General features: G+C 44.5%; 2 protein-coding genes across 3 annotated transcripts in view; both read right to left on the bottom strand.

Moving 5' to 3' along the window:
- Positions 1-9314: 9314 nt before the first annotated feature.
- LOC142775082 (uncharacterized) lies at positions 9315-14223 on the bottom strand. Its single transcript, XM_075876406.1, has 5 exons — positions 14113-14223; positions 10836-10973; positions 10582-10741; positions 9724-9852; positions 9315-9439 (listed from the first exon to the last, which is right to left on the bottom strand). Exons 1-5 carry the CDS (start codon positions 14221-14223, stop codon positions 9390-9392), a joined length of 588 nt encoding a protein of 195 aa, XP_075732521.1. The 3' UTR covers positions 9315-9389.
- A 1310-nt stretch (positions 14224-15533) lies between these two features.
- LOC119176327 (uncharacterized) overlaps positions 15534-25042 on the bottom strand; it is a 90039-nt gene continuing 80530 nt past the window's right edge. The window contains exons 5-6 of one of the 2 annotated variants that reach the window (XR_012886934.1): positions 17855-18077; positions 15534-17158 (exon numbers count right to left, since the gene is read on the bottom strand). Coding sequence is in view for 1 of the 2 variants with exons in the window: in XM_075877433.1 (XP_075733548.1) it covers positions 17993-18077 (85 nt within the window). In the remaining variant the exon portion in view is untranslated. Of the gene's footprint in view, positions 18078-25042 lie in introns of both variants that reach the window. The other variant, XM_075877433.1, reaches the window with a different exon arrangement.

The following is a 25042-nucleotide window of genomic DNA, read 5'->3' as shown; positions in this document are numbered from 1 at the left end:
CAAAAATGGTTTTGAGATCAATGTCTTACAGGGCCACTTCGACATTTTGCAACGGGGTACGATGAATAGTTCATCCCATGCTTCGTCACATAGGACAAGCCTTCGCACGCTAGCGGAAAACACACTTCATCTCCTGCTTTGTCACTGTAGGACAAGCCTTCATCCACTAGTGCAAAACACAATTCACTTTTTGCTTTGTGTAGGACAAGCCTTCTCTTGCTGCCGAAAGCTCTAGCCGCTGGGCTCTCGAAATTACCAGGCTTTTCGTCAGCGTGCCGCACAGCCAAAGCTGGGAGAGAGGGCGTATGTTCCGCGCACCCGACGCAACTCTGCTGCACCACGTCCATTTCCTTATATCTGTTTCTACAATTCACTCGGTGATAGATACGAGGAAGTTGGTCGGCGTGGCGGCGGCTCCTTCTGAGAGGAGGCGCGTGCGTTGCGTCTTTTGATGCTTGTTCCTTTGTTGCGCCGGCTTCTGTTGCGTCCGAACGGCGCTCGGTGTATTGTCGCAGCCGTTAGAAATCCGAGCGCTCGTTTGTGACAACAATATTGCCACCAATTCAACGTGACTAGCGCGTTTCTTTTGGAACTGGGAAAGCTCGTGCAACAGAGCCAGTAAAGAGTATTCACACATCGTAGTCGAACTACGGCGGCAAAATTTCAGCAATATGCTGTGGACTGACTGCTTGGTATGCTCGGTTAACACTGTAATGTCACCCCGTCACGCTGTCAGCGATATTTTGAAGGCACTTACAACCTATTTCTATGCTATCTGACCGGTCTAATTACGGAATGCTAACACCAAAAACGCTGTGCTTCGTTTTATAACTTTTTTTCACAAAATATACAGATAATCGCTGTCCTCTTGTCTGAAGCATCGTGTACGACAGAGTCGTACACGATGCTTCAGACAGTAGGATAGTGATTATACACTGGTAAAAAAAAGTGAGGCCCCATCATAGGTCGGCGAAAATTGTAGAGCTCACTCAGAATCACTCATAAAATATACACATATTGCGCTTACGGCTCACTCTGGCTCAGACTCACCAATTCTTTTTTGAGCCAGTAAGCAGCCCATAGACTTACACTCGGACTTACACTCGCCAAAATATTACCCATCCGGAGTCACTCATACTCAGACTCACAGCTCGATATGAGTTTGAGTGAGCCCGAGTGAGTCGGCTCATGAGCCCGTCAGTCTATGAGCTTTTCCGACCATGGTGTCAAGGAGTTCAACACCTATACCCCACGTAATCGGTGCTCTCCTTGGCGTCTTTTGATGTAGTAGTACCTTCGAAGTCGAGCTATGAGTAGCCGAAAACCATAAAAGATTTTTTCTTGAAAGAGAGGTCAACATAACATATATTTGTCAGGGACTTCCTACGGAAAAGTTGGTGGAGGGGAAGTGACGCCCTCCTATCTTTGTATTTCACGGCTCTGATCAATAAATATTCAAATGATGTATGAACAATACCACTTTGGACTATGAGTGATTAGACGGGAGCATGAACGCGAATCCCAGTAAGGCTGATAGTAATGCTGACAATGAGTAGATAGAAGTCCTATGTATAGTCTACATACTCATCGTCGATGAGGCCACCCCATCGATGATGCCAGTGCTGCTGCGGTACGTCCTCGTGCTCAGCGCAAACTACGCGGCTTCTCAGTGTCAACTAAGAAGCCGCGTCAAGAAGGCTAGAAGAAGACACGTGTCATCTACGTTTGCCTTCTTTTTTATTTTTTATTTTTTATTATTTTCATTCGGGTTAGTATATACAGAAGGAGGTCCCATAGCGCAAGGGTCTTCCTGTCAGAAGTATACATGCTAATAAGTACAAAAAATATCAACTAAAAGCGGCATGAAATTTTGATAGGAATCAAAACAACGCAAACATGAAATATAAATTCCAGTAAAAATGGCACCAAAACAACGTTCTGTAATTTTACATGGCTATGAAAAAAAAACTCAAATGCACAAGAAAATGGCAATAAAATCGTGAACAGTGACTTTAATTAATGTTACATCGCTAAACAGACAACTGAAATCTACATGAGTAATAAATATAAAAATATCTCGTACGGTAATAGCACTAGATGTAAGAGAACACCAATATATCACCTTTTCTCTCTACTGTGCGCATGCTTCGCCATCTTGCAACGACGCACACTGAAACTTGTGATCAAAAAGTGGTCACCTCTGCGATACTTTGTTCGTCAAAGTACACTGAAAAATGAACCGAGCGCCTGGGATCAGTCTTCGGAGACGTTTCCCATGTTCCACGGTGCCTCATCGTCTTCATTTTCCCGCATTCCGTGGCCAGCCCGGCACCGCAGCCACATCTATAGGAGTCAACACTGCACGTTGGTCACTACGTCGTAAGACTCGTAACACTGTGCGGTGTCATGCCGTATAGTCGTCGCACCACGCTTCTCTCTCGCTGTAGGACCAAGTGGGTGCGCCTCTTCCGTCTTTCCTAGGTTGAAAAGGAGGAAGTGTTTGACTTTCCCTCTTCGGGGGTGAAGATGGAGACAATTTCATTGAAGTGACCTGGGCTCAACTGTTTTCCGCTGCAGAAACTCCTGGGAAGACCCAGGCTTAAAAACGCGAGCGCCGAGACGCTCCTTGGATGTTTCCATCATTCACTAGTGTCACGCTACCTTCAACATGTAAATCACTGTAAATGAACGTTCCTGTTACTAGCTCCTGCTCCTATTCACTCCGAGAATTGGATGACTCCGGCCCTGCAGAAATTCCCCCGGTCATAACAAACTGCACAGCATGCTTTCCGGAGGTAAAACACTACATATGGCCGTGGCAAGGACCTATACGAGTGCGCCAGCATGAAATTTAAGGAGACACGGCGCGGATAGTGACGGCATTAGAAAAAAAAATCACGAACGATTGCAATAAGGCCTATTACAAATTTCGAACATAGCTGTTTAAGATATTTGATTGTCGATAAGGCAAGCAGTTTGAGAAGGCCATGTATGAGTGAATGTACACTTGCATACCACACTGTGGCTAGTGTCACTAAAGCGGGCATCTTCAGTAAGTTTCCTTGTAGCGCACGTAAAGGACAGAAAAAAATGACAAAAATGATGAAGGCACACAGAGAGATACAGTGAGACGGTGCTACCACCTACTGACCGCTCCAAAAAAAAAAAAAAGCTCCGTGTACTGGCCACACTGTTTAAAAAACAAAGATGGCGGCGTCTAACAGGGTCAAGGTATAGTTACAGTGTACTAGCTAGTACATTGTAGTATAGTGTACTAGAACTTAGTCAAGGACATGGAGGTTGGAAATAATTTAGAAGAGGCCCTGTCGTCACTTGTTGTGAACCCGTGGTGAAGCCGGAAGTCGGATATATTGACTCGGCGAATTCTCCTCTCTTGTTTACATCTGAACGTAAAGAAGAAGGCGCGACTCTCTCTCCGGCTCGGAAAGCACGTGGGCTGCGCAGCGCGCGTGTCGTGACGATCCGAAACCAATGGAACGGGCTCAACACTCCGGGCCAGCGCGACACCTTCGGCGAAATCATTTCGTCCTAGTATTAACAGCGAGTAACCGCTCGCCGACAACGAAGTAAGTACAAGAGAATGGCGCTAGATGCACTGAAAACGGCGAGTGTTTTCACGTAATCAATTCAGCAACTGTACAGACAACACGATCAGTCGTGCGCCTTCTTCTACGGTTGCATTCAGACACGAGGCCGACGCAGAGCCCGGCCACGGTGCCCGTGTTCCGCGTGAAACTCACCGGCGTCAGCATTCTGCGACCGTGGTGACTTAGAGCACGGTGCACGTGGCACTTGAAAGCGGTTGCTCTAACGTTCATAATAAAGTGCTGGGGGCGAGTATAACAAGCGATACAGAAAATGTGTTTTATTACGCACATGCAAGTTGTTATTGTACACATACCAAACATGAAACTACGTATGTGCACATGGCCTCTTCGCGTCTTGCTGGGCACAACAGTTTCGTCTGTTGTCACAAGCAGGAGCACTGCCCAACCGTCCCTGACCTGCAAGGCGTTAGTCGTCGTTACGCTTCGTAATGGTGCCCAACGCGATTTCGCTGAACACATCAAATGCTTCATCCGCGCCCACCGCACGACACATGGGTATGCGCTCGTTGTACGCACTGTTGAGGCCCCGTTGTGGAGAAAATGTTTTGTAAACGTTGCGGGGAGTACAGTAACTGCCAGAAGAACATTGCGTCACCGATAACGTGGTGTAGAGCACCGCCACGGCTCAGCACGAGACGTGCGGAGGCACACACGCCGCCGCCAGCCGCGGCCGCTCACTGCTAGACCAGCTACACTGTGCAACGTAACCATAGCAACGTGCCATTGTGCACAGTGAATGTGGCCGCCATGATGTAATTTCCTCCACACTTTTCACATAGCACGCTGGTTGGGCATGCGCTCTCCTATCTTTCCTTCCTCCGTGATCCAGGAGGTTTGAATAAATTTTGCTGGTGTGGAGGTCGCTTATACATACCAATAGGGTGCAGAGAAGCTATGGCGGCCATCTTGCCATAGCCAAAGCGCGCCCTCCGCTTGTTTCCGCCGTGGTTTTTAAAAGTTATGGAGGGCATTAAGTGGTAAATTGTCAAGAATAAGAAGTCAAATGGCAAACGAGAGTACAGTCGACCTTATTCTGTTTCTTTAAGCGTTTCCCTTGCAAGCATGCACACCAACGAAACTTTCTCGGCATTCATTGTCTTGTTTATTTTATTCCTCATGTGACGGGATCTTATGCAGAAGTAGATTTCGACCACTTTATTTGCGTGAAATATAAAAGTGGGTGTCCAAAGCTTCTCACGTTCAACAGGACACTCTCATAAAAAAAAAAAAGATGTATGTGTGAAGGAAAGCTGCAGTGAGCCTCCTCCACCCCCCTACTCCCAGAAATGGGCTTTTGATTCTTGATTCCTTTTGTTTTAGCTTGAGGATAAAGCCTCGCTCTTTTGGTTCACTACAAATTCTCTGCGGTAGAATTTTCTTCTGCAGCTCTTCTAGCTGCCCTTAGGAAACATGACCCCCCCCCCCTTTTTTTTTGTAAGAGCTGCTTTGTAGCTGATGCAATTGCTCCCACATCTTCAAGTTGAATACATATAACAGCACGAATGCTTCTCGGTTATGGTCGTTTTCTTTGCATTTAGTTGCACCAGAAACATTGCACCATTGAGACACTTGTTTTTCCTCGCTGCACTTCAAATAACAAAATAAAAGGCCACGAATATGTAAGAAAAGAAGAGGGGGGGGGGTACAGGTCCTTGTGTGTTGCCCACGGTGCAAGAATACTTTAGGTGGGCAAACGCCGGGGCTATCTGGTGCCGGATAATGTTCTGCTTCGCAAAAAGCCTGAGAGACAGTGCTACAACCCCCCCCCCCCCCCCCCCTTTGTGTAGGAAAGCCCCGTGACGCAGGAAAGCAGCGGCGCTCATTCATCGTCGCCACAGCACCCTCACGGCACCACCAACCTCCTCCCTTATCAGCCCCCCCCCCCTTTCGCGGCACTGCTTTATGCGTGTCGCGTGGTTGATATCGCGTGATAACCCGGTTTTCTCACATTTGGAAATCGTCGCTCACGTGCCGGATGTGTTTTGCGGAATTCGCCAGCAGCCCATAGAGAAACTTACTATATAAAGAGATGCCACTGGAGCATTTTCACGGCCCAGCAAGAAAGGGTCTCACCAACCGCTAGATGGCGTACCCATCCTCGATTTTACTATTTTGGTAAGACATGTAATAGCCTCCTCAGGAAGAAATTGAATACCCAAGTTTGGCATCAATTCTTCGCAAAGAAGAAATTTAGCTAATTTGTGCAATTTTCCATATCTGCTCTACATCATGTGCCACTGAGGATATTTAATGCCTTACAACAGAAAACAGTTAGGTATACAGTGTTGTCTTTCTGCATTTGTTTTGGTAAGAGGCACATTCATGTGGTTTAGATGTACTGTACATGCATTCCCTTTGTGGACGCATGGGTGTGTAGCGTTGTTACAAGCTGCCACTCTAGCGTCGCCAGCGCGAAGTCGGCGACGGGAATAACAGCAGGTTAGTTCGTTCCGTACGCAAGCAGAGACAGTGAAGAGATCAGAGACGTGAGAAAACAAAACAAACTTTACTCTAATGATCTTTCAGCACACGGGATATAGTACAACACTTCAATACAACTAACAAAATACATCAACACTTGATACAACTAAAAAATACATATAAAAACAATAAATCAGCTTACGAGAGAGAGCTATTACAAACTACACAAACTAACAACAATAGAACTACGGAAGAGAAAGTTCGGAGATATAAACAGGTGAAGGCATACGTGTGATGACCGGCAGCGTTGCGTCCCCGACGATCGGATGCGAGAAGTCGAAGAGAGTTCTGGCACGACTGCGATGTCGGCGGTGTTGCAATGCTGGTGGCTCCGGGAGGCTAGTGCTTGCAGGTGACTTCGAGCAGGTTGAGCTAACTCGAGGCGAAGTCCCGATGTCTACTTTGCACACGTTAATATCGCGTCACGTACAACTAGACGAACGGCTAAGTTTAGGTGGCCAGCCGATACAGAGCCACACTAAAAACTTCTAGAAGAGATACTTGTTGATCTGTTTCTAAACCATGTTGGTCAGTGACTAGCCTGCCTAGCAGGGCAAAATCCTGCGCTTAAATCCCCCTCGGGTCCCCTCGCTCTCTTCCTTGGGGACAAGAGACCTCTACATGGGTCCAATCATGCGCGTTTCATTGTTGGAAACTCCGCCCCAGAAATATACTGACCCCACCCCTTTTTAATTAGGAAAGGGCCCTCAACTTAGCGAGATTGACAACCTGTTGGGGTGCTGTCATACGGCTTGGCCACCAGATGTTTTCCCGTGGGAACGGTCAGACTGTTTGGCTCTCAGCTGGTGCGTCCCGTAGTCTAAACCTTGTTCGGGATACATCGCGGCCTTCCACGACCCTGCAGACGCCGCCGTAGGTACAAAGGATCAAAAGTCGGCGGCGACGTTCGAAGAACACCCCATTCTGCACTTCCCAGCTCTCTTTCATGCGCCCGCCGTTCCCGCCGGTCAGCGGGGCAGTGCGGCGCCCGTTAATTGCCGTGACGCCGGGTCGCGAAAATGGCAGTCCGTGACAAGCGTAGTGGTAAAGACACTCGCTTCCGGAGCATGAGAGCACGAGTTCAAATCCTAGCATCGGAAAGAAAAAAAAATGTTATTTTATTTATGCTGAAGACATTATCGGGTCTGACCAATTACTCGTGGCGCTGAAAGCAGCGCACTTGCTGGGCTGCAGGACCCTACGGGAGTGTCCGCTCTTCATGTAAGTATGTTTCTCTATGAGCAGCCCGCCACGGTCCTCAGTCCGGTGAGCCACCTGTCGGCATGGCGCAAACAAGAACATAATCGGTCCCTCCCCGCCAAGCATTCGCTTCGCGGCGTTCGCTTTCTTAAAGTATTCTTGCACCGTTGTGTTGCCCAAACAATGTTAACTACTCTCGTGATAGCGAGTTGAGCTTCTAAATACCACAACTAAGAAGCAAAGGCATAGCTAGGGATTGGCACACCAGGCCCGTCCCTCAAATTTTTTTTCGCAATGGTAATGGTCATTTCAAGAGGGTGCCCCCCCAAAAAACAACAAAATGCCCCCTCTCGTAAAAATTTTTCCTACGCAAGGTTTATAAACAGACTAGCTGGTGAAGATCCATAATAGCTCACAGCGCACTCATTTCGTCCGTGTTGTGCTCTGTGAGCTATTCTGGCTACGTCGCTGCCAGTAATAAAAAGCCAAATGGCGAAGACGCCTATTTAATTTCAACTAATAGTAAATGGAGCGTTATTTTCCCACTCGCTTACCACTCTAGTGGTATCAACAAGCACAAGAATGTGTATCAGTGGACATTGCAGGTAATTTAGAAACACGTCTAGCCCTGCCGGACGACTTGCAGGTCACAGGCCAGTCCGGTTGTACCAATTCGACAAGTGTCTCTAGCATATGAGGTCGCTGTATTTTCGCTACCAGATATCCCGTCATCTAATAATACAAGTTTTCAACAACATGCCCCGAAATGCTTCGAACATTTGGGTCTTTAAGAAACCGGTTAGAGAAAAAAGAATGACGGTGAGATATGTGAAGACAGGTTTACAGCTATCAACATGCATGTGTTCTGGCATACAGTTTTCATCAATCTCGAAATATGCTACCCACAACTGAAACATTATCCCAGAACACTTTTCCGCTCGATATATGTAGACTTAAGAAAGGCACGATGGATACATTACAACTTCCGGGCGCTACAACACCGGTGAACACCTGGAGCATCTGAGCGGCCGCAGCCGCTTCAGTTGCGGAGGGCGCGCTTTCTGCCTATAGCAAGATGGCGGCGCGCAGCTTCACTTGAGGGCCGCCTCCATCACTCCAGCAAATATTACTTCAACCTCCTTGAACAAGGTCAACGCGGCATTTTCGCTTGGCGTTGTGCTGAAGTTTCTTGATTCTGGCATCGGATCACGTTGCTTCGTCGAATGCGAAATGGTGCTGGCCACGAACCCCCTCATTCTCATCGACATAAAGGATTTCAGTGGCGAAATATAGCGGAAATAGTTGGGCTGTGCGCGCAAACATTGAGCCTCTTCGGCAAACCAAGGTTCACTTCCAAGTTGAAGGACCTGTCTAGCGAGACCGAGGCTGAAGAAGGCAACTGCTCATGTGTAGCGGGCCTCTCCGAAAGGTGCCAGCACTTTTGAGTTGCGTTGCTACACTGCTATAAGCAAGGCCTTAACAGTTATCCGGGTTACTAAGCTGCGACGTGTGCTATCGATGGCATGTATCCCACTGAGTTTTATTGTCCTGTCAAAAGCTGAATACGAATGCTGTTCACTTGATTACGGAACAGAGCTATCATGCCTATAGGCCAGTGCAGCTTGAGATACGGCGAATGGTACCCAGACAACGCTCCGACAACCTGAGGTTGTCCTGAGGATGACCTACACCGTACGAAAGTATGACCTGAGGAAGCCCTCAAATGAACCTCAAGTGGTCCTAAACCAGTCCGTTTGTCCGGCCTCAGATCGTCCTCAGGGCATCCAGAAAAGAGCACATTATGATGAGTCTAGTACTTTTTGAGGACGAAGCATACAAGACCTAGGCACTCATCAGACCTTACGAAAAGTTGCTCTAATTCTTCTTTTGGAGCGCTGAAATGACAACTGATCAATCAAAAGTGCCTGAACATGCACACTCTTTAAAGCACTGCCTGTGAGGTTTCAGTAACAATTTCTTCAAGTATAGCAATAAAAACAGCAATGCACAGAAAACATGTTTATTTTCAGGAATGAAACTTGGCAGTTTTCACTAGATGAGACTTCTTGCCCTGTGCCTTCAGAGGTCTTCATCCGATGGGCTTGACAACGCGACACTTTGAAGACATTCTGTAGTAATAGAAAGCAGCATATCTTGAAGCACAAGTGAATTTAGAGTATCAATAAGAATATTAAGACAATAACAGCATGCCAGATTTGAAAGCATAAAATGAAAATTATATTACCATAATGTGCAGGTACGAACTAGCCATTATATAATGGTGAAAATGATTTATATAGTTCATGCTTGCATACACATCAAAATTCGAGTAAGGCAAGAAAATTATTTAAACTATAACAGCAAAAGTATCATATGTTATGATAGCTTCAACAGCACAGATAATAAAACTCACCCTCATGGTGAGTGCGAGAAGTTCTTAAGCGCTGCTTCTGGAGCTTTTCCCCAGCATGCCGAAGCCACACTTTAATCACACACTCGATGTCATTTTTTTTTGTTTCCGGAAAATTTCGCCTCACGGCCTCTGAAAAAGTACAAAGTTCATAAAACAGGAATTACACAAACATAATACATTAATATAATGCTACATAGGTTGTTTGAAGAAGTACCTCTAGTCAGCATGATCGACATTTTGATAGGTGGGCACATCATCATTAAAGGTCCTTGCCATCCTTCCCCATGTTAATTTCAAGAGTACTGACATTGACACTATGTGTTGCATTACAAGAAGAACACCACGAAGAAGACATCATTGTAACTTTTTTGAAACCTAGCATGCAAAGAATGATGAGGCGCCTTTGACGAAAATACGTCCATGTATGAAAATGTTGACCAGCTTGTCTTAGGTACTTATTCCTGTTTAGAGATCCTCAGTGATCACTATGAGCTTCCATCTGTTAGTTTTCATCTGTACATAAGATTTCCACTACAGTTAAGAATGCCTAGTAGTGCTACCTGATAATAACTTCTGCAAGTAGTGAATGCCTGCGTATGTGTGCCATGCAAGTATACTAGTGTGCTTGAAGAAGCTGCAGGGTTTCTTACTGACAACAGATATTTCATGCTAAAAATTTTCCACGTTTAAGCACATAATTTTAATTAGCAAGCATCCTAAAAAATTTAATGCTTTCATGAAAAGATTGTTCTTTTGCTATTGACTTCAAATGAAAGATAATGTGGATAACAGACTTAGAAATGTCTGTACTCAAACACGGCTCTTGCAGCACATGGTGTTGTGAAACAAATTACTCACTGCAAATGACATCTGTGACACCTAGATCCACAAACTTCCTTTTGCCTTTTTGGCCTGCCCAGCTGAACTGCACAGCAACCTCAAGGCTTAGCAGAAGCTCCAGCATCCTCCTGGCTGCTGCCCCAAAAGTTGAGCCACCAAGGCCAGCAAGCTGCTGTATCTGTAAAGTTTTGAGGTCATTATTTTTTTTAGAAGAGTAGCTTAATGCAGTGACTAGAAAAAAAAATTATAGAAAAATATAATGAATGACGTACAAGCTTTAGCTTAATGTTGCCATCAGCAGCAAGTCTCCCCTCAAGACTTAGAAATTGGTCAATATCCTTGACCGGTGTCAAAACCACATCATCATTTGTCTCATCTTGAAGCCTCACTGTTGTGTTGAAAAGGTGCCGCTGGGGTAGCACGCGTCGCCAGAAATCAAAACGTGTCCTTGGGGCACATCCGTTTCTGGAACGATCGAGGAGTGTGCCGAAGGCCGTTCTCTGTCATGAACACAAAGGCGACGATGGCCGTCTTCGAGGTCGACCGCACAAGCCTCGGAGGGCAAGTCGCTCTCTCTTTCGGCGTTGCGGGAATCTCGGTCAACGTACCGCGTGTCATTTATGACATCGGCCTCACTGTCAATAAGCTGAAAACTAGCATTGACGCGCCGATTAATTTCACGCCGAAATTTGCGATCCGCGCTCTCAGCCATCTTGAACAGCACAGAGCACAGTAGAATGGTGGCTAGACCAAAGAACACCCACCACCAGAACACGTTGTTAGGCTAGTCAGTTGGTTTGTACATACATACATGAATAAGCAGTAAAGATATACAGCGCGAGGCTGAAAATCAACTGTCCTCTCTTTTTTTATTTATTTACCTTTGCGGCTTACAACTTCAATATGAAAATTTAACAGAAGACACTCACCTGGCATGCTTACGATTCTTTGAGGGCTTCTGCGAGAAGCTTCCTCTATGGCGAGAAGTGTTGTATTGGAATGTTGACTCGACCAATGACTCGACTTGACTTACTGCAGGCCCATAATGATGATGATGATAGTTGCGTCACTTTAAAATGGGTAAACAGTGTCGTAGACATCCAGATTTAAAAGCACCTTGACTGCGCATGGTGACCGCATTAAGGTACTGCTTTTTTTTTGTTAGCACCACCACAACTTCAGTCGCCCATTCGTTTTCCCACAGCGTTCTAGTTCCAATGCTGCTCTATTCACGATAACCTAGGCCAGCCCAGTCGTCAGCATGGTCAGTTGTCGTCTGCTCGATGGGACCGTGCGGCATTGCAACACTGGACACTCGAGAATAACGTGCTCGCTATTCACAGTTTTCACGCCTGCATTCATTTTGGAGCCGACACCGTTTATACTCGCACCAAACTTGGTCTGCCGCACGTGCGTTCATTGGGGAAACGGGTCAGACCACAGTCAGTGCGATATAATTCCGTATGCACGTCGGCGGTAGATCACGACCAACGAAAACGTGCAGGCAGAAAGTTTGGCCTACGATCACTTACAAAGTAAATAAATAAATAATAAATAAAAGAACACGTCTTTCTCGTGTTGGCTTGAAGTGCTTCCTCGTGTAACTATCTCATTTTAATGATCGAGAAGTACTTTACTATTATGACTCGAAAGTAGGCATACGAAATCCCGTGGACTTATTCGTTAACAGCCAGAAAATTAACCAAACACGAATTGCGAAAGCTGCATGCACCTACGAAACATGCATATCCTCAAAACGTCCTCGAGCAGACGATATCAGGACAATTCTTCGTCCTTAAAAAGGTCTCAAAGGGGCATTTTGGGGATAATCCTGCAAGTGTCGACTAGAGGACCAAATGAGGACGTCCTGAAACTGCCGAGGACGTTTGTACCATATGAGGACGACCTCAGGTCGTCGAGTGTTGTCTGGGTAGTTTCGATTGTAATATGAGCGCTGCTTCCATTTTGTTCGCGATCCATGTTATTAAGTTTCTAGTGAATAAGGTCGGTTGCTTAAGAGCACTCCCTTGTTCGAATCGACAGTAGTTCATAATCAAAGCAGATATATGCATGCACACTACACACGCTACGAATGCACGGGCATGAGATATATGCACACGAACATACATACACGTACGCTACGCACGAGCGACTTTCACGCATGCGTTTGTGTGAGAGTATTTACACACATTCGAAATTAAAAAAAATGTTCGGGGTGGAAGGATTACAGCAGCTTAATTTGAGAATGTGCACTGCGACTTGCAGAGAAAACAAGCATACGCGAAAAATGGTGACACACCTAACGCAATAAATTTCCTAAAGCACTTGCATATATATATACTTCGTGGTCAGAGAAGACCGAATATAAATAAGAATGCACACACGCTAAATAGTGCTGTACTCACGGAGGAGAATTAAGTCGGCCTGAGTGCATTGATTAGAACGAATTACCATTGTGTCTGTCACCTTCTTTCCAACGCGTAAGCTTCTGATTTGCGCCGTTTTCCGTCGCGCATCGTCTGCATTCTTCGGGAAGTGATAGAACGATACGTTGCCATCGTTCCAACGCGATGCTACGCATTGTGGCGCACTTCAATGTCTTTAGACACCGCTTTCTACTTTTTCGAGCGCGCGCGTGCGGCATGGCAGAAATAAAGGAACTATGCGGCCGCTTCTCAACGCGCGCAATAGGGTAATATACCTTTTTTCAAGGTTGACCCTGTTTATGGCCTCCGAGATGGCGGGTGCGCAATGGGTTTTTCTCTGGCCGTCCCAATCGCACGGAGAGAGTGTGTTTTCATATGTGGGCATGGCCCACTCTTTTCTCCGCACCACGGCGCTGCTTCGTATAGTCGAAAACACTGCCACACTGTTGGCGAAGATTTCATGAGGAGAGAAAAAAAAATGGTTTTGGGTTTTTTTATAACTTCGAACTCATTTGGAAATCTAGGGCCAAGGTGTACGAGAGGCAAAGTCAATGTTTGGGCGTATATATTCTCAAATTGAATTTTTTGCTGTAGATTCGCCCCGCCCGTATTAGAGTACTTATAATTGCGATGTCTCTGAAAGAGATCAGTGTGTGTTGAAAACTTGCTGTACTTCGAAGTTTGCAAGCTGTAGAGTATGGGGGGCACTGGCGAAGAAAAAAATGACAGCTCGATCAACAAGTGAAGTCAGAAGAGTGCCGCGTTCTACGCTCACGGGTTACACTCGATTAAAAGGGTTGCTTTTTCTTTACTTTCACGGAACTACCACAGCTTTTCATTGTAACGCCGTTTCCAGAATCCTCCCGTCGAGCCGCAGAAGCAGCATACAGGGAGGAGGGTGCAGGTGGTCGCCATGCGTCTATACTATGCCTATACTTAACGTCTCTGGTTCTGTGACAACCACGTGCGGGCTGGTTACAGGCACGTTTTGGTCACTTATGGTCGTCCATTCGCACTGTGAATTGTACGGTGTTAAGTGAATACGTTGGGCAATGTAAGAACGAACATCGAAATGTTTTGATAGTGCAACAAGTACGCAACACGCGTTCAGAATTTGATGTACCATGGTATGAAACACTGCGGTGTTCTTTTCCTCTGCACATGGCTTGTACGCATTGGACAGGACTGGCCGATAGTAAGGTGAATTTTCCCAATACTTTCCAAATTGCTTCATTTCTAGAAACGCTAGTTAGTTATTTATGATTTAAAAAGTGTCAATTGTGCATTTTAAAATATGTATATAGAGAGCCCACAATTTGGCAAGAGAATCGTTTAGTCGCAGTGATGTATTATTCGCAGTGATTAATAATATTACACTACGTCCCAATCTTGTGTAGCTGAGTTAGGGCTCCGTTAAAAAAAAAAAAACGCAGCCAATCTTTCCGCGTCTTATCGCAGATTAACCTTAGTTCTTCAGTTTTTTTTTTCGCTTTCTATGTACTAACGTACACGCGAATTCATATCTTCCCGACCACTGCACGGGCTCAGGCCTATACCCGAAAACCCAGACCGGGTAAAGAAGTTTTCATGGCAGGCGCGGGCGGGGTTTGGGCCTTGGGTTTTTGGCTTAGGGTCGGTCCCGGGTTAGAGGTGGCGGATTCAGGTCGGGCTGAACTTGAACTTTCGTATCTCGAAAAAAAAAACGCATTATATATTGTTTTCATCTGGGGCAAGTTATTGGGAGAAATTTCATGAGCGACAGGTCTTCAACTTCCTTATAGCTTCTTCCATATGGTGCTACTTTGACTGGGCTCATACAAAGTCAATTAGCATCTCCCTATTCTTTGTTTTGTTGATAGCATGCGCTGTAGTTTTCTGTCCGGAATGTTAGTTTGTAATTACAGCAATAAATGTAGTATAATAAACTTATATCTGTAACTTCATCATCGAAATGGGGACCAGAGAGCTCCAAAGTAGGACAACGCCGGAGAAAGTTCCCAGTCTATAGTCTAAAAACGAAAGCTCAGTGCGCGTACATAGAATCATTGTAAAGACGAGACGATGTCTCTCCGTGTCTCCGTTATAGTTCCACGTGATCATGTGACGCGACTTGGACACGCGTAGCCTGCTCTGTGTGCCCACATTGTTAACATCTGCCGCTTTCACCGTGTTCCGAGAGCAATACGATACTGCCCAAACAGTGGTGTAATGTGCAGTAATGGCATAGATCTATTAAACAAGTTGTAGAGGGAAGTATATTCACTCGGCAATATATCTGGCTTCAAGAAAGACAGTTACAATTTCCGCACTCGGTTATGTTCCCTTACCTTGAACCATATGCACACAGCGAGTAAGCGTCGAGAAGCTTATCGCCTTTACTAACAAACTGGAACGAAACCCGAAAACAGATAGCAATATCTTCGTCCACCTCCTGCCAGTCCGCGTAGTCCATACACCATTATATTGTATAAAAAAGCATAACAAAAAGCATGTTTAACATACGCTGCTGACACCTGCAAGGAGAAACCCTCACATAGGCGCTTTATACATTGTGTTGAAGAGTAGCGCGACGTTCGCGATTAAGAGCAATGAAGCGATGAGCTGGAAAGCTATGTTCGTTCTGCAGAAGTCTGCAGAGACGTCCAAAATTTGCTCCTGTGGGGCAAGTCAGAGATTTACGACAGCTTAAACCTTAAATAAAAATTTGCAAGGGAGATTTTGTGCGTCCCTGTGGCCAGCGGAAGAAGCTGCATCGCGGTACAATATCTGATGCAACAGAGCATGGCGTGCTTACAGCAGCCCTACTGAAACGTTTCGTATGTGAGTCCAATAATTCCATATGTTTTCATAAAGAATACATATGTTTCCTATATATTTTCCGTATATTTCCGTAAGATTCTTACGGAAACATACGGAATTATTGGACATCGCATACGGAACGTTTCAGTAGGGAGTAATCTCTTGATAATTTGACTTTGCACACAATAACTTGTAAAGTAATGAACTGTTAACTATGTCACAAAAATTTACTTCATTTACTGATATCCTCGAAGTCAAACGCATAACAGAGCGCAGCGAGTAAAAAAGTACAAGTAAAAGCAAACTGAAACGCAGTAAATAGAGACACAGGTTCTTCGGCCTTATAGACTGTATGTATACCAGCAGTGGTATACACTACTGGTATACAAGGACACTTTCCCAGTCCTTTCGGTTGTTTATACGTATTCGAGAAGGACACGTGGTGCGCGCGGTTTGTTGAGTTTTATCTAGATATGCGTATTAATAACATATGTAATAAACTTGGCTTTTTTCCTCTATTTCTTTTGCCGTAGCAAGGTGCGACTAGGCTGAAGACACCTGAAGCATGCTGAAGATGACATACCCATAATGGTGCACGATTGGGTTTGATATATAGAGCATGCCTTTCATTTTGATAGGGAGTGCAAAAAAAAAGTGAGGAGAGCGTTCTGTTCAGTCTCCTTTCTTTTTGCGCTCCCAGTCGAAGATGAGCTCATGCTGGAAATCCTTTTTCTTGCTAAAATATCGGATACCTAATACACTTGATAATTCCCATCCTACTTGCAGAAAAAAATATGCATAGTGTACACCCAGCCAACAGAAAGTCATCTTCAAGGCGTTTTTAAAACGTTCTCATGAGGACATTTGAACGTCCTGAAAACATGCTCAACAAGTCTCGATGTAGTCCAAGAAAGATTCTACTGAACAGCCACAAAAGGTTCACCAGGGTATTTCTGGCATTATTTCTGGATTTAGAGGGCACTGATACGTAATCAGTTGGTCCACCAGGACATTTTGCGAACCAAATGTGCTACCCATAGAAGATACTTCTGGGACATTTAGCGCGTCGATTAGGCTACCCACCACAATTGGTTGTATGCTGAATTACTGTATTTTAGATTTTACTTTTATGTGAAGATAACGTTAGGCACTGTTGTGTATTAACAAAATGGTGATGCATCAGTGCCAATGCAGACAATGAACATGCAGAGTACGTCGTTTTACCAACCGCTAAAGCAAGCACAAAAACAACCAGTAGCTAGAAATTATTTATTCTGATGCCCCCAACAAAGCCCAACAATACAATTCTTCAAATGATGAGGTAGGCGACGCGCTCTGTAGTCTTCATTGGTCAGAATAACCAGCGTGTGCTTCCAGTGATCATAAAAAAAAGTCAAATTGAATTTGTTAGGACAGTCGTTAAAGATACCATAGTGTACATTTCGCAAGCACACACTGGGGCCACTCTTATGATCAGTGCGGAGTGTTTGAGAAAGTCGGGGACCAAACTATTCGTGCAGTATATGTGCTCTACGCACACCGATCGGTCGTCGTAAGGCGAATGCTTCAACTTACGCTATATCATAGTCTGCACATCGCTGTTTGAGTCGGCGCCGATCATGGTGCAACGAAAAGACTCGCGGTGGCAAGTTTACGTCGTCTCCGGGTGAGCCACTGCTGATCGGACCACTTTTTAGATCTGCAACACGCGAATACACCACGTGTGCCTTATCATAACAAAACCGGCAGAATCGCTACTAAGCTCGGGACCGTGCTCCATCCGTTTATTGTGTCGAGTCGCTTAACCTTGATGTAGGGCGCAACCAGTAGAATCGGTGTCGGACAGAGAACATTACATTTCTGCGGACTTAGTTACACAATGAACTAGGTCTAGTACACTCTGACTCGGCCACACTTAGAGCGCTACACGCCAGCTCTGCGAGGTCGTTGTTTACGCACACAAACTGACCACGCACATCGACGCGGCATTTTCGCTCGCGGCGAAATAGTCATTCATCACTTTCTGCTATCACGAATACACAAAACAACAACTGGACGGAACTCACCAATGTTCATGCCTGGATGCGCCATCACACGGGCAGCCGCTCCGCATGCCGCCATTGAAGTGCAGAAATGAAGCGGGAGAAACAGCGTGGAGACAGCTAAAGCCACCAGGAGGACACTGTTTTTTTTTTTTTTTTTTACTACTTGAGTCGCAGTGTTTTCAGCCATGGCCGGTTCATGAAATGTGCGCTTTCATGGAGCTCTCGAGTTTCGGCGGTCAGAAATCTGTGAAATTTTAAAATATGACAGTGAATTTTAACTTTGCGAAGGTTATTTTCCCCCTAACTATAGGGTATTTGAAACAACAGGGATAGTTTTTATTTGTCACTTCTTTTCCCGCACCCCCTAATGACGCCTAGAGGCACTTTGTTATGGTTTGTAGAAATTAAAGTGTCTTTTCTGATTTCCTCAGACAAGAAATACCACTACAGCAATTTCTCAGGCTTGATAGTGGGCAAGATTTTATAGCTCATGGGAAGAAATAAAGCGAAAAGCTGTGTATCTCAGCCTATGTGGGTATGTGCTTGTCTTTTCTTGGGCGAACTTCTCAACTGCATGGGACGTGTTTCTCAAGTTCTCCAACATCTTCATAGATTTCCTAGGCGCTTTGTGCAACAAATTGGTGTAGATCGATAACGAGTGCTCTGAGGACATGACATTAGTTTGTCAAGCATAGGTTGATTAATTAAGGAGAAAGACAATGTTGAAATTTTGCACGCCGAAGCCAAAGTCTTGCTTGGTACGTGACGCCAAAGATTTGTATTTCGTATTTTGGCTACATGGTCTCAAAGAAATTTCCAGGAACTTGGCATATGAAATCCATGGCCCCTTTAAAAAGAAATCTCTCTTTCTTTGGACTGAGAATCACGTAGGCCCCAGTGGACGCCACCCAAATCTATGACGTCACTTCTATTGGCGTCACCACAAGTACTTTCTTCTTGCATGTTTTCTCGCTTACAAAGCGTCTTGTTACGGTAAGAGTTGTGTTTTTGGTATCGTGAAAGAGTAGTTTACTAACATAAAGAAAATCATTGTTTCTTTGCCTTTTCAATAAATAATTACGTAATCAACAAATAATGATGTATTTTGAAGCAAAGAGGTCGAGAAGTTTATGTAAAACCTCCTCCTCGAAATGTTGAGTTATATATGTAACACACGCGCTAAAGTGCTATCTTCTTTAATTGATGACTGTTCTGCAGACAAAGTATAGTGCTAACAGAAACTTGGTTGCCGAGTAAAATCAGCAATACTGAAGTTTTACATTGCAAGAACACCTCCAATTCTTACATATCTGATCGAATAAGAAGGACAGGGGGCAGTGTTCCTCACGATATGAGATCAATTTTCTTCCCATACTATTCCTACATGTTCGCCACTTGAACTAGTATGCGCATGCGTTCGCTTTGCGTATCAAGAAGTGATTTTGTGTGCTTGCTACCGTCCGCCTAACTGCTCCTCCAATTTTTGCGATAACTTCCACAAATGTTTGCACGCTATTTCTGTCAGATACCCAAATTCATAAATATTTGTCATGACTTTCATTTCCCAGCAATTACTAGGAGCAGTGAGGATGAAACGGCTAGCTGTCTTTCAGCGGAGTGTAATCGCTTTTTAAATAAAGCAAAGATTTCAATTTTTTCGAAGTAATCCTTGAACCCATGTACGCGCATAACAGCATTTTCTTCCAAAATACTTCACTTGGTTTTCGCAATTAATCCTTCGGTCATTTCATCGATTCATTACCTGCCTGGACTTAGTGACCATCGCGTTGTACACTTCACTTGCGAAATTCAACCACAGCATCCTATGCAGCGGCGGCTGCATTTCCGATGGAGGCGGAAATGTTGTAGGCCCGTGTGCTCAGATTTAGGTGCACGTTAAAGAACCCCAGGTGGTCAAAATTTCCGGAGTCCTCCACTACGGCGTCTCTCATACTCATATGCATTTCCGATGGAGGCGGAAATGTTGTAGGCCCGTGTGCTCAGATTTGGGTGCACGTTAAAGAACCCCAGGTGGTCAAAATTTCCGGAGTCCTCCACTACGGCGTCTCTCATAATCATATGGTGGTTTTGGGACGTTAAACCCCACAAATCAATCAATCATCAGCGTCCTATGCACGCAACCAAAGTTATAAAAGATTATGCGAAAGCTGGTTATGCATCCATATGTACCGAGTTAGAAATTTTCACTGAAAAACACATTGCATCTGCTGCTGAAAACACTGTAGAGGAGAATTGGGTATTGTTTAAAAATAAGTTTAATTCACTTATAGATTGCTATATTCCTTTGCGAACTGTTCGAGTGGCATTCCGCTCTCCGAGGTTCACCTCAGCACTTCTCCGGTAACGAAAAAAAAAAAATCGACTTTACCGCATCGTTTCGTCATCTGATACCACGGAGAGATTGGCGGCTTATCACAATGCAACATTAGAATATAAAAAAAAGCTTATCAAATTGCTAAATATATTTTTTTAGCGATATACTTCTTTCTCTTATACAGTCTAACCCTCGTAAGTTTTGGTGTATTGAAAATGGTCCGAAGAATAAAAACATCGATCTTTGTAACGAATTTGGTTTGGCTATTTCAAGTGACAGGTGCTGTGAAGCTTTGCAATTTGTATTTAAAAACGCGTTTTCTGCTCACAACTCTAATCATTTACCAATTGAAGCTGATCCAGTATATCACCGAATGGAACCAATAATCATAGATTAATTAGGACTTTTCACCTCATACTTAAAATGAAAGCATCAACACCTGGGATAGGTGGAATCACTCACCAATTTCTCAAACAGGCGGCCATTTATTGTTCAGTAATTTTTTTCACAGCTCTTTTCATAGTCATTGCAACATGCCCCGTTGCCCAGTGACTGGAAGGCGGGGAAGGTGGTTCCTGTACCTAAACCAGGTGACTCATCAAATCCTTCTAATTACAGGCCCATTACGTTGACTAGTATTCTATGTAAGCTTCTAGAACATATCTTCGATTCTAACTTAATTTTATATCTCGAAAAAAAAAACTTTCACAACAGTCAGCATGGTTTTAGGAAACACTACTCATGCGAAACCCAACTACTTCTCTTCACAAATGACTCATTTACAGCATCTGACACTGACTCCATTTTCGACTGCATTTTTCTTGATTTTCAAAAAGCTTTTGACACAGTTTCTCACCTTTTACTCCTACTGAAACTAAGCAAGCTAAATATAGACTTAAGCATATTACGGTGGATTGAATGCTTCTTGCCTAACAGAACTCAACAAGTAACAGCTAAAGGTCATAACTCACTCAATTGTTCCGTAACATTTGGTGTGCCACAAGGTTCTGTCCTTGGATCCTTGCTCTTTCTAATTTATACTAATGACCTTTCATCCTGCATTACATAGACAATCAGGCTGTTCAGTTGCCGATGATTGTGTCATCTATCGCATAATAACTAACCCGCATGATTCATCACAACTTCAATCCGATCTTGACAGCATTACCTCCTGGTGTTCACTCTGGTCCATGAAACTGAATACCAACAAGTGTAAAAAGATGACGATCTCTCGAGGAAGTACTGGATGCATTAGCCCGCTTATTGAATTATTAATTTTCAGTTACCATATGTGACTACTTACAAATATCTAGGTGTTCCCATTTATAACAACTTAACATAGAATATAGTCATATTACTTATGTGATTAAGAATGCAAACCGCACTCTCGGCTTCTTGCGCGGTAACTTTTCATTAGCGGCTGTTTCATTAAAACTTCTTCTTTATAAAACACTAGTCAGATCTCAGCTCGAGCATGCCTCATCAATCGGGGATCCTAATTCTTGTACACTTGTTAACGCCCTAGAAGCCAGTCAGAATCGTTCAGCTCGTTTCATTGCCGCTAATTACTCTCACACTGATAATATCTCATTAATAAAAACTTCTCTCGACCTCCCTACCCCTAACAAAAGAAAGCAGACCTGCCTACGGTTCTTTCACAATTTTTTTCAATGAATACTGAAATAGAACGGACATTGTTCTCGCCACGTACCTTCATATGTTTCGGCTCGCATCGACCACGACTTCAAAGTTCATGTACCATTCTGCCATACGAACATGTACATCCGCTCCTATGTGCCCAAGACTTCATCTGAATGGAACCACCTTCCTGCCTATATCGCCATCAACCCTGATCATGCATCATTCAAGACTGCTATTTCTGACTTGTAACACCACTCCCAAGTGACCACTCCTCTGTGTAACGCCCCAAATGGCATTGAGAGTACTTAAATAAATAAATAAATAAATAAATAAATAAATAAATAAATAAATAAAAAATAAATAAATAAATAAATAAATAAATAAATAAATAAGTTTGTTAACTAGGCCGAGCCCGGACCTTACTCAGCCTTAGTGGTGCTTTCAACACATTTTCTATTGGACCAGCTCTTGCAGGACCGAGGCAGTTATAATTTCTTTTCTCAAAATATGTACTATTCAAATAAGCAAGGCACCATTACCGCCCTCGAGTCCGTTGCGTTGCAAATGTCAACTCCTTGGGTTTTATTAACGAACGAACGCTCAAGTACTCAGCAGTATCATATGGTGGTTTTGGGACGTTAAACCCCACATATAAATCAATCAATCAGCCAAAAAAGCCCCCCCCCCTCCCTGTGCCCCGACCATAGAGTTTCATACAATAATACCTAGAGGGGAATCTGGCGCTAGTGTCTACGCGGGCTCCTTCAGCGGCGCTTGTACCCTCATGGGAATTATGGGAAGTACAGGGTTCGGATCTGCTTCGGATGGATCACGTTCTTGAAATTCGCGACGCTTGTTTGCCGAGTGTAAAAGAAAATGATATGAAGTTATGTCTAATTGGAACTTGCTTCATTTTTTGCACGCAAACTTTATTGCAAAAGGTTTTTGTGACTAGGTAGTAGAAGTGAAACCTGGACAAATTTAATCACCAGGGTTTGCATTGCTCTGCCATTGCGTTCCAGATTTCACATCAAGATGTAATGAATTCTTTTTTACAACATTTCAAAATAAACATTCTTATTTTGCCCTTGAAAGTACGCAATATTTATTTATGGAAATAACAGCACAGCATTAAGTGAGGAACACTTAACGTTTCATCTGCTGCGATGCCATGGTGCGTCTGTTCAAGTGGTATGCTCCTAACGCACCTCTCGTTTTGCTGTGAAGTCGAGTCAGAAGAGTGTGGCGGCGCGTCTACTTAGCGTCGCCGTCGTTTTGCAGTTAATTTCAATGAGTTTTGGCTAGACGCAATAACAACAAACGTGAAATTAATGTAATATCCTACACTGGCATGGGACGCTACGGCTATGCGCAGTGGTGAGTGGACAACGCTTCGCTTAAACTGTCAAACACGACTTATAGAGCTTCAGCGTTGCAGCAAATTGAGATCCCTAACTTCTTAGAACAACAAAGGCGCAGCTTCAGTCCTTTGCACACACCCCACTACCTACTGTACATGAAGAACGAAACTGAGACTGTAGAAAAAGATCTGTAGACAATTCGCTAGCTAACGCGATTCAATCCGAAGCCTGTACTTGCCCTAATTCCCATGAGGGTACATCATCGCAGCGCCAGATTCCTCTCAAGGTATTATTGTATGAAACTATATGGCCGCATGGCCTCCGAGATGGTGGGCGCGCGGCGGGTTTCTCTCCGGCCATCCCAATCGCACGAAGAGCGCGTGTTTCCAGAGGTGGGCGTGGCCCACTCTTTTCTCCGCAAGGCGGCGCTCTTTCTTTTGGTCGAAAAGAAAGAGCGAAAAAAAAAAGAAAGAGGTATAATACTCGGGGTAGTTCTCTACTGTTTGAGGCCAGGACGGGAGTACTGCGAACCAAGACATATCGGGCCAAATACGAAGGGGTCGACACAATATGCAGTGCGTGTGGAGAGAAAGAAGAAACTGCCGAACACTTGATAATGTTCTGTAAAGGGCTTCACCCTATAGTTCAGGATGATGGCGCAGAGTTTTTCAAAGCACTGGGATTTAGGGACAGCGAGGGCAAAATAGACTTTAAGCGGGTAGACTTAACTAGAAGGAGGTTATCTGATTGGTGGCTAAAGTCAAGGCACGAGTGAAAGTTAAACCCTTCACTGCGAAGTACGAATCCTCAACTTCATTATTTAAAGGAAAAAAGATAAATGTAATGGTTAGTTCACTAAGTATTACGGCTAGGTGGCGTTAGCCGCCGCCCGATCTAAAGGGTACAGCCACATCCATCCATCCATCCATCCATCCATCCGAAAATGCTGCCGCGCTGTTGGCAAATCTTCTATGTGGCGAGAAAAAAAAAAGCTTTGCGCTTCTATATAACTTTGCGTTCGTTTGGAAATGCCGGGTCAACGAGTGCGAGAGGCAAAGTCAACGCTGGGTCATTTTATTTTCAAATGTGGTTTTTATTTTGCTGTAGATTGACGCCGCCCATATTAGAGCAGTTAAAATTGTGATGCCTCTGCAAGCGATTCGCATGTGCTCGAAACTATACTTCGAAATTCGCGGGCTGTATAGTAGGGGGGGGGGGGGGCGAAAATGAAAGAAAAATGGCAGCCCGCTCCGCAAGCGAGGTCAGAAGAGTGCCACGTTCTACGTCTATTGATTTCTTTTAAAACTCTATTAAATTAATTCTTCTTGCTCTCATTGAACTAGCACTGCTTTTCATTATACCGCTGTTTCGAGAATTCTTGCTGCGCCGTGACGTGGTTCTTAGCTTCTTAGAAACGTTCTTCGGTTTTTAGGCAGGCACGTCTGCCGTCCAGCCGTGATCACCACAACTGGTCTCCCCTAGAGATGAGGCACGTTCAGTGGGACTTCTCAACGACGAGCAAAACGCTGTTCGGCGAGGGTGAGATGAACAAAATCGTGGCGTATGCACGGAGTGACTGATTAGTGGGGCGAAGCATCTGTCCATCCGTCCGTCCGTCCGTGCATTCGTTTGACCATGCGTCCATCGACTCCTATCACACTACAGCACGCATCAGACGGACGGACGCTTCGCCCCACTCATCATATCATTCACTCCGTGGATATGCTGGCTACGAGCACTGGATATAAGGATGATCGACCAAGTGATGCTATAAAGAGCTTCGTCCCTAAAAGCAATAAAACCACGTCAGGCTACGCATCGCAGCAGTGATTACGTCAGCACACCCGTAATAATTCTCTAAACAGCGTTACA

Source organism: Rhipicephalus microplus, chromosome X, assembly GCF_043290135.1.
Source record: "Rhipicephalus microplus isolate Deutch F79 chromosome X, USDA_Rmic, whole genome shotgun sequence".
In the NCBI taxonomy this organism is placed as follows: domain Eukaryota; kingdom Metazoa; phylum Arthropoda; class Arachnida; order Ixodida; family Ixodidae; genus Rhipicephalus; species Rhipicephalus microplus.
Note: the sequence above shows the minus strand (reverse complement) of the source record. Positions and strands in the feature narration are given on the sequence as shown.

What these genes read in the sequence shown, in the direction of transcription:
- LOC142775082 (XM_075876406.1), bottom strand. Translation starts at nt 14,223, where the DNA reads ATGAAGCAATTTGGAAAGTATTGGGAAAATTCACCTTACTATCGGCCA. An exon ending in CCGCAGTGTTTCATACCATG is followed by an intron (nt 10,974 to 14,112) that starts GTACATCAAATT and finishes GTGCTACCCCAG; the next exon opens with CGGCACCTTTTCAACACAAC. An exon ending in GCAACATTAAGCTAAAGCTT is followed by an intron (nt 10,742 to 10,835) that starts GTACGTCATTCA and finishes AAAACTTTACAG; the next exon opens with ATACAGCAGCTTGCTGGCCT.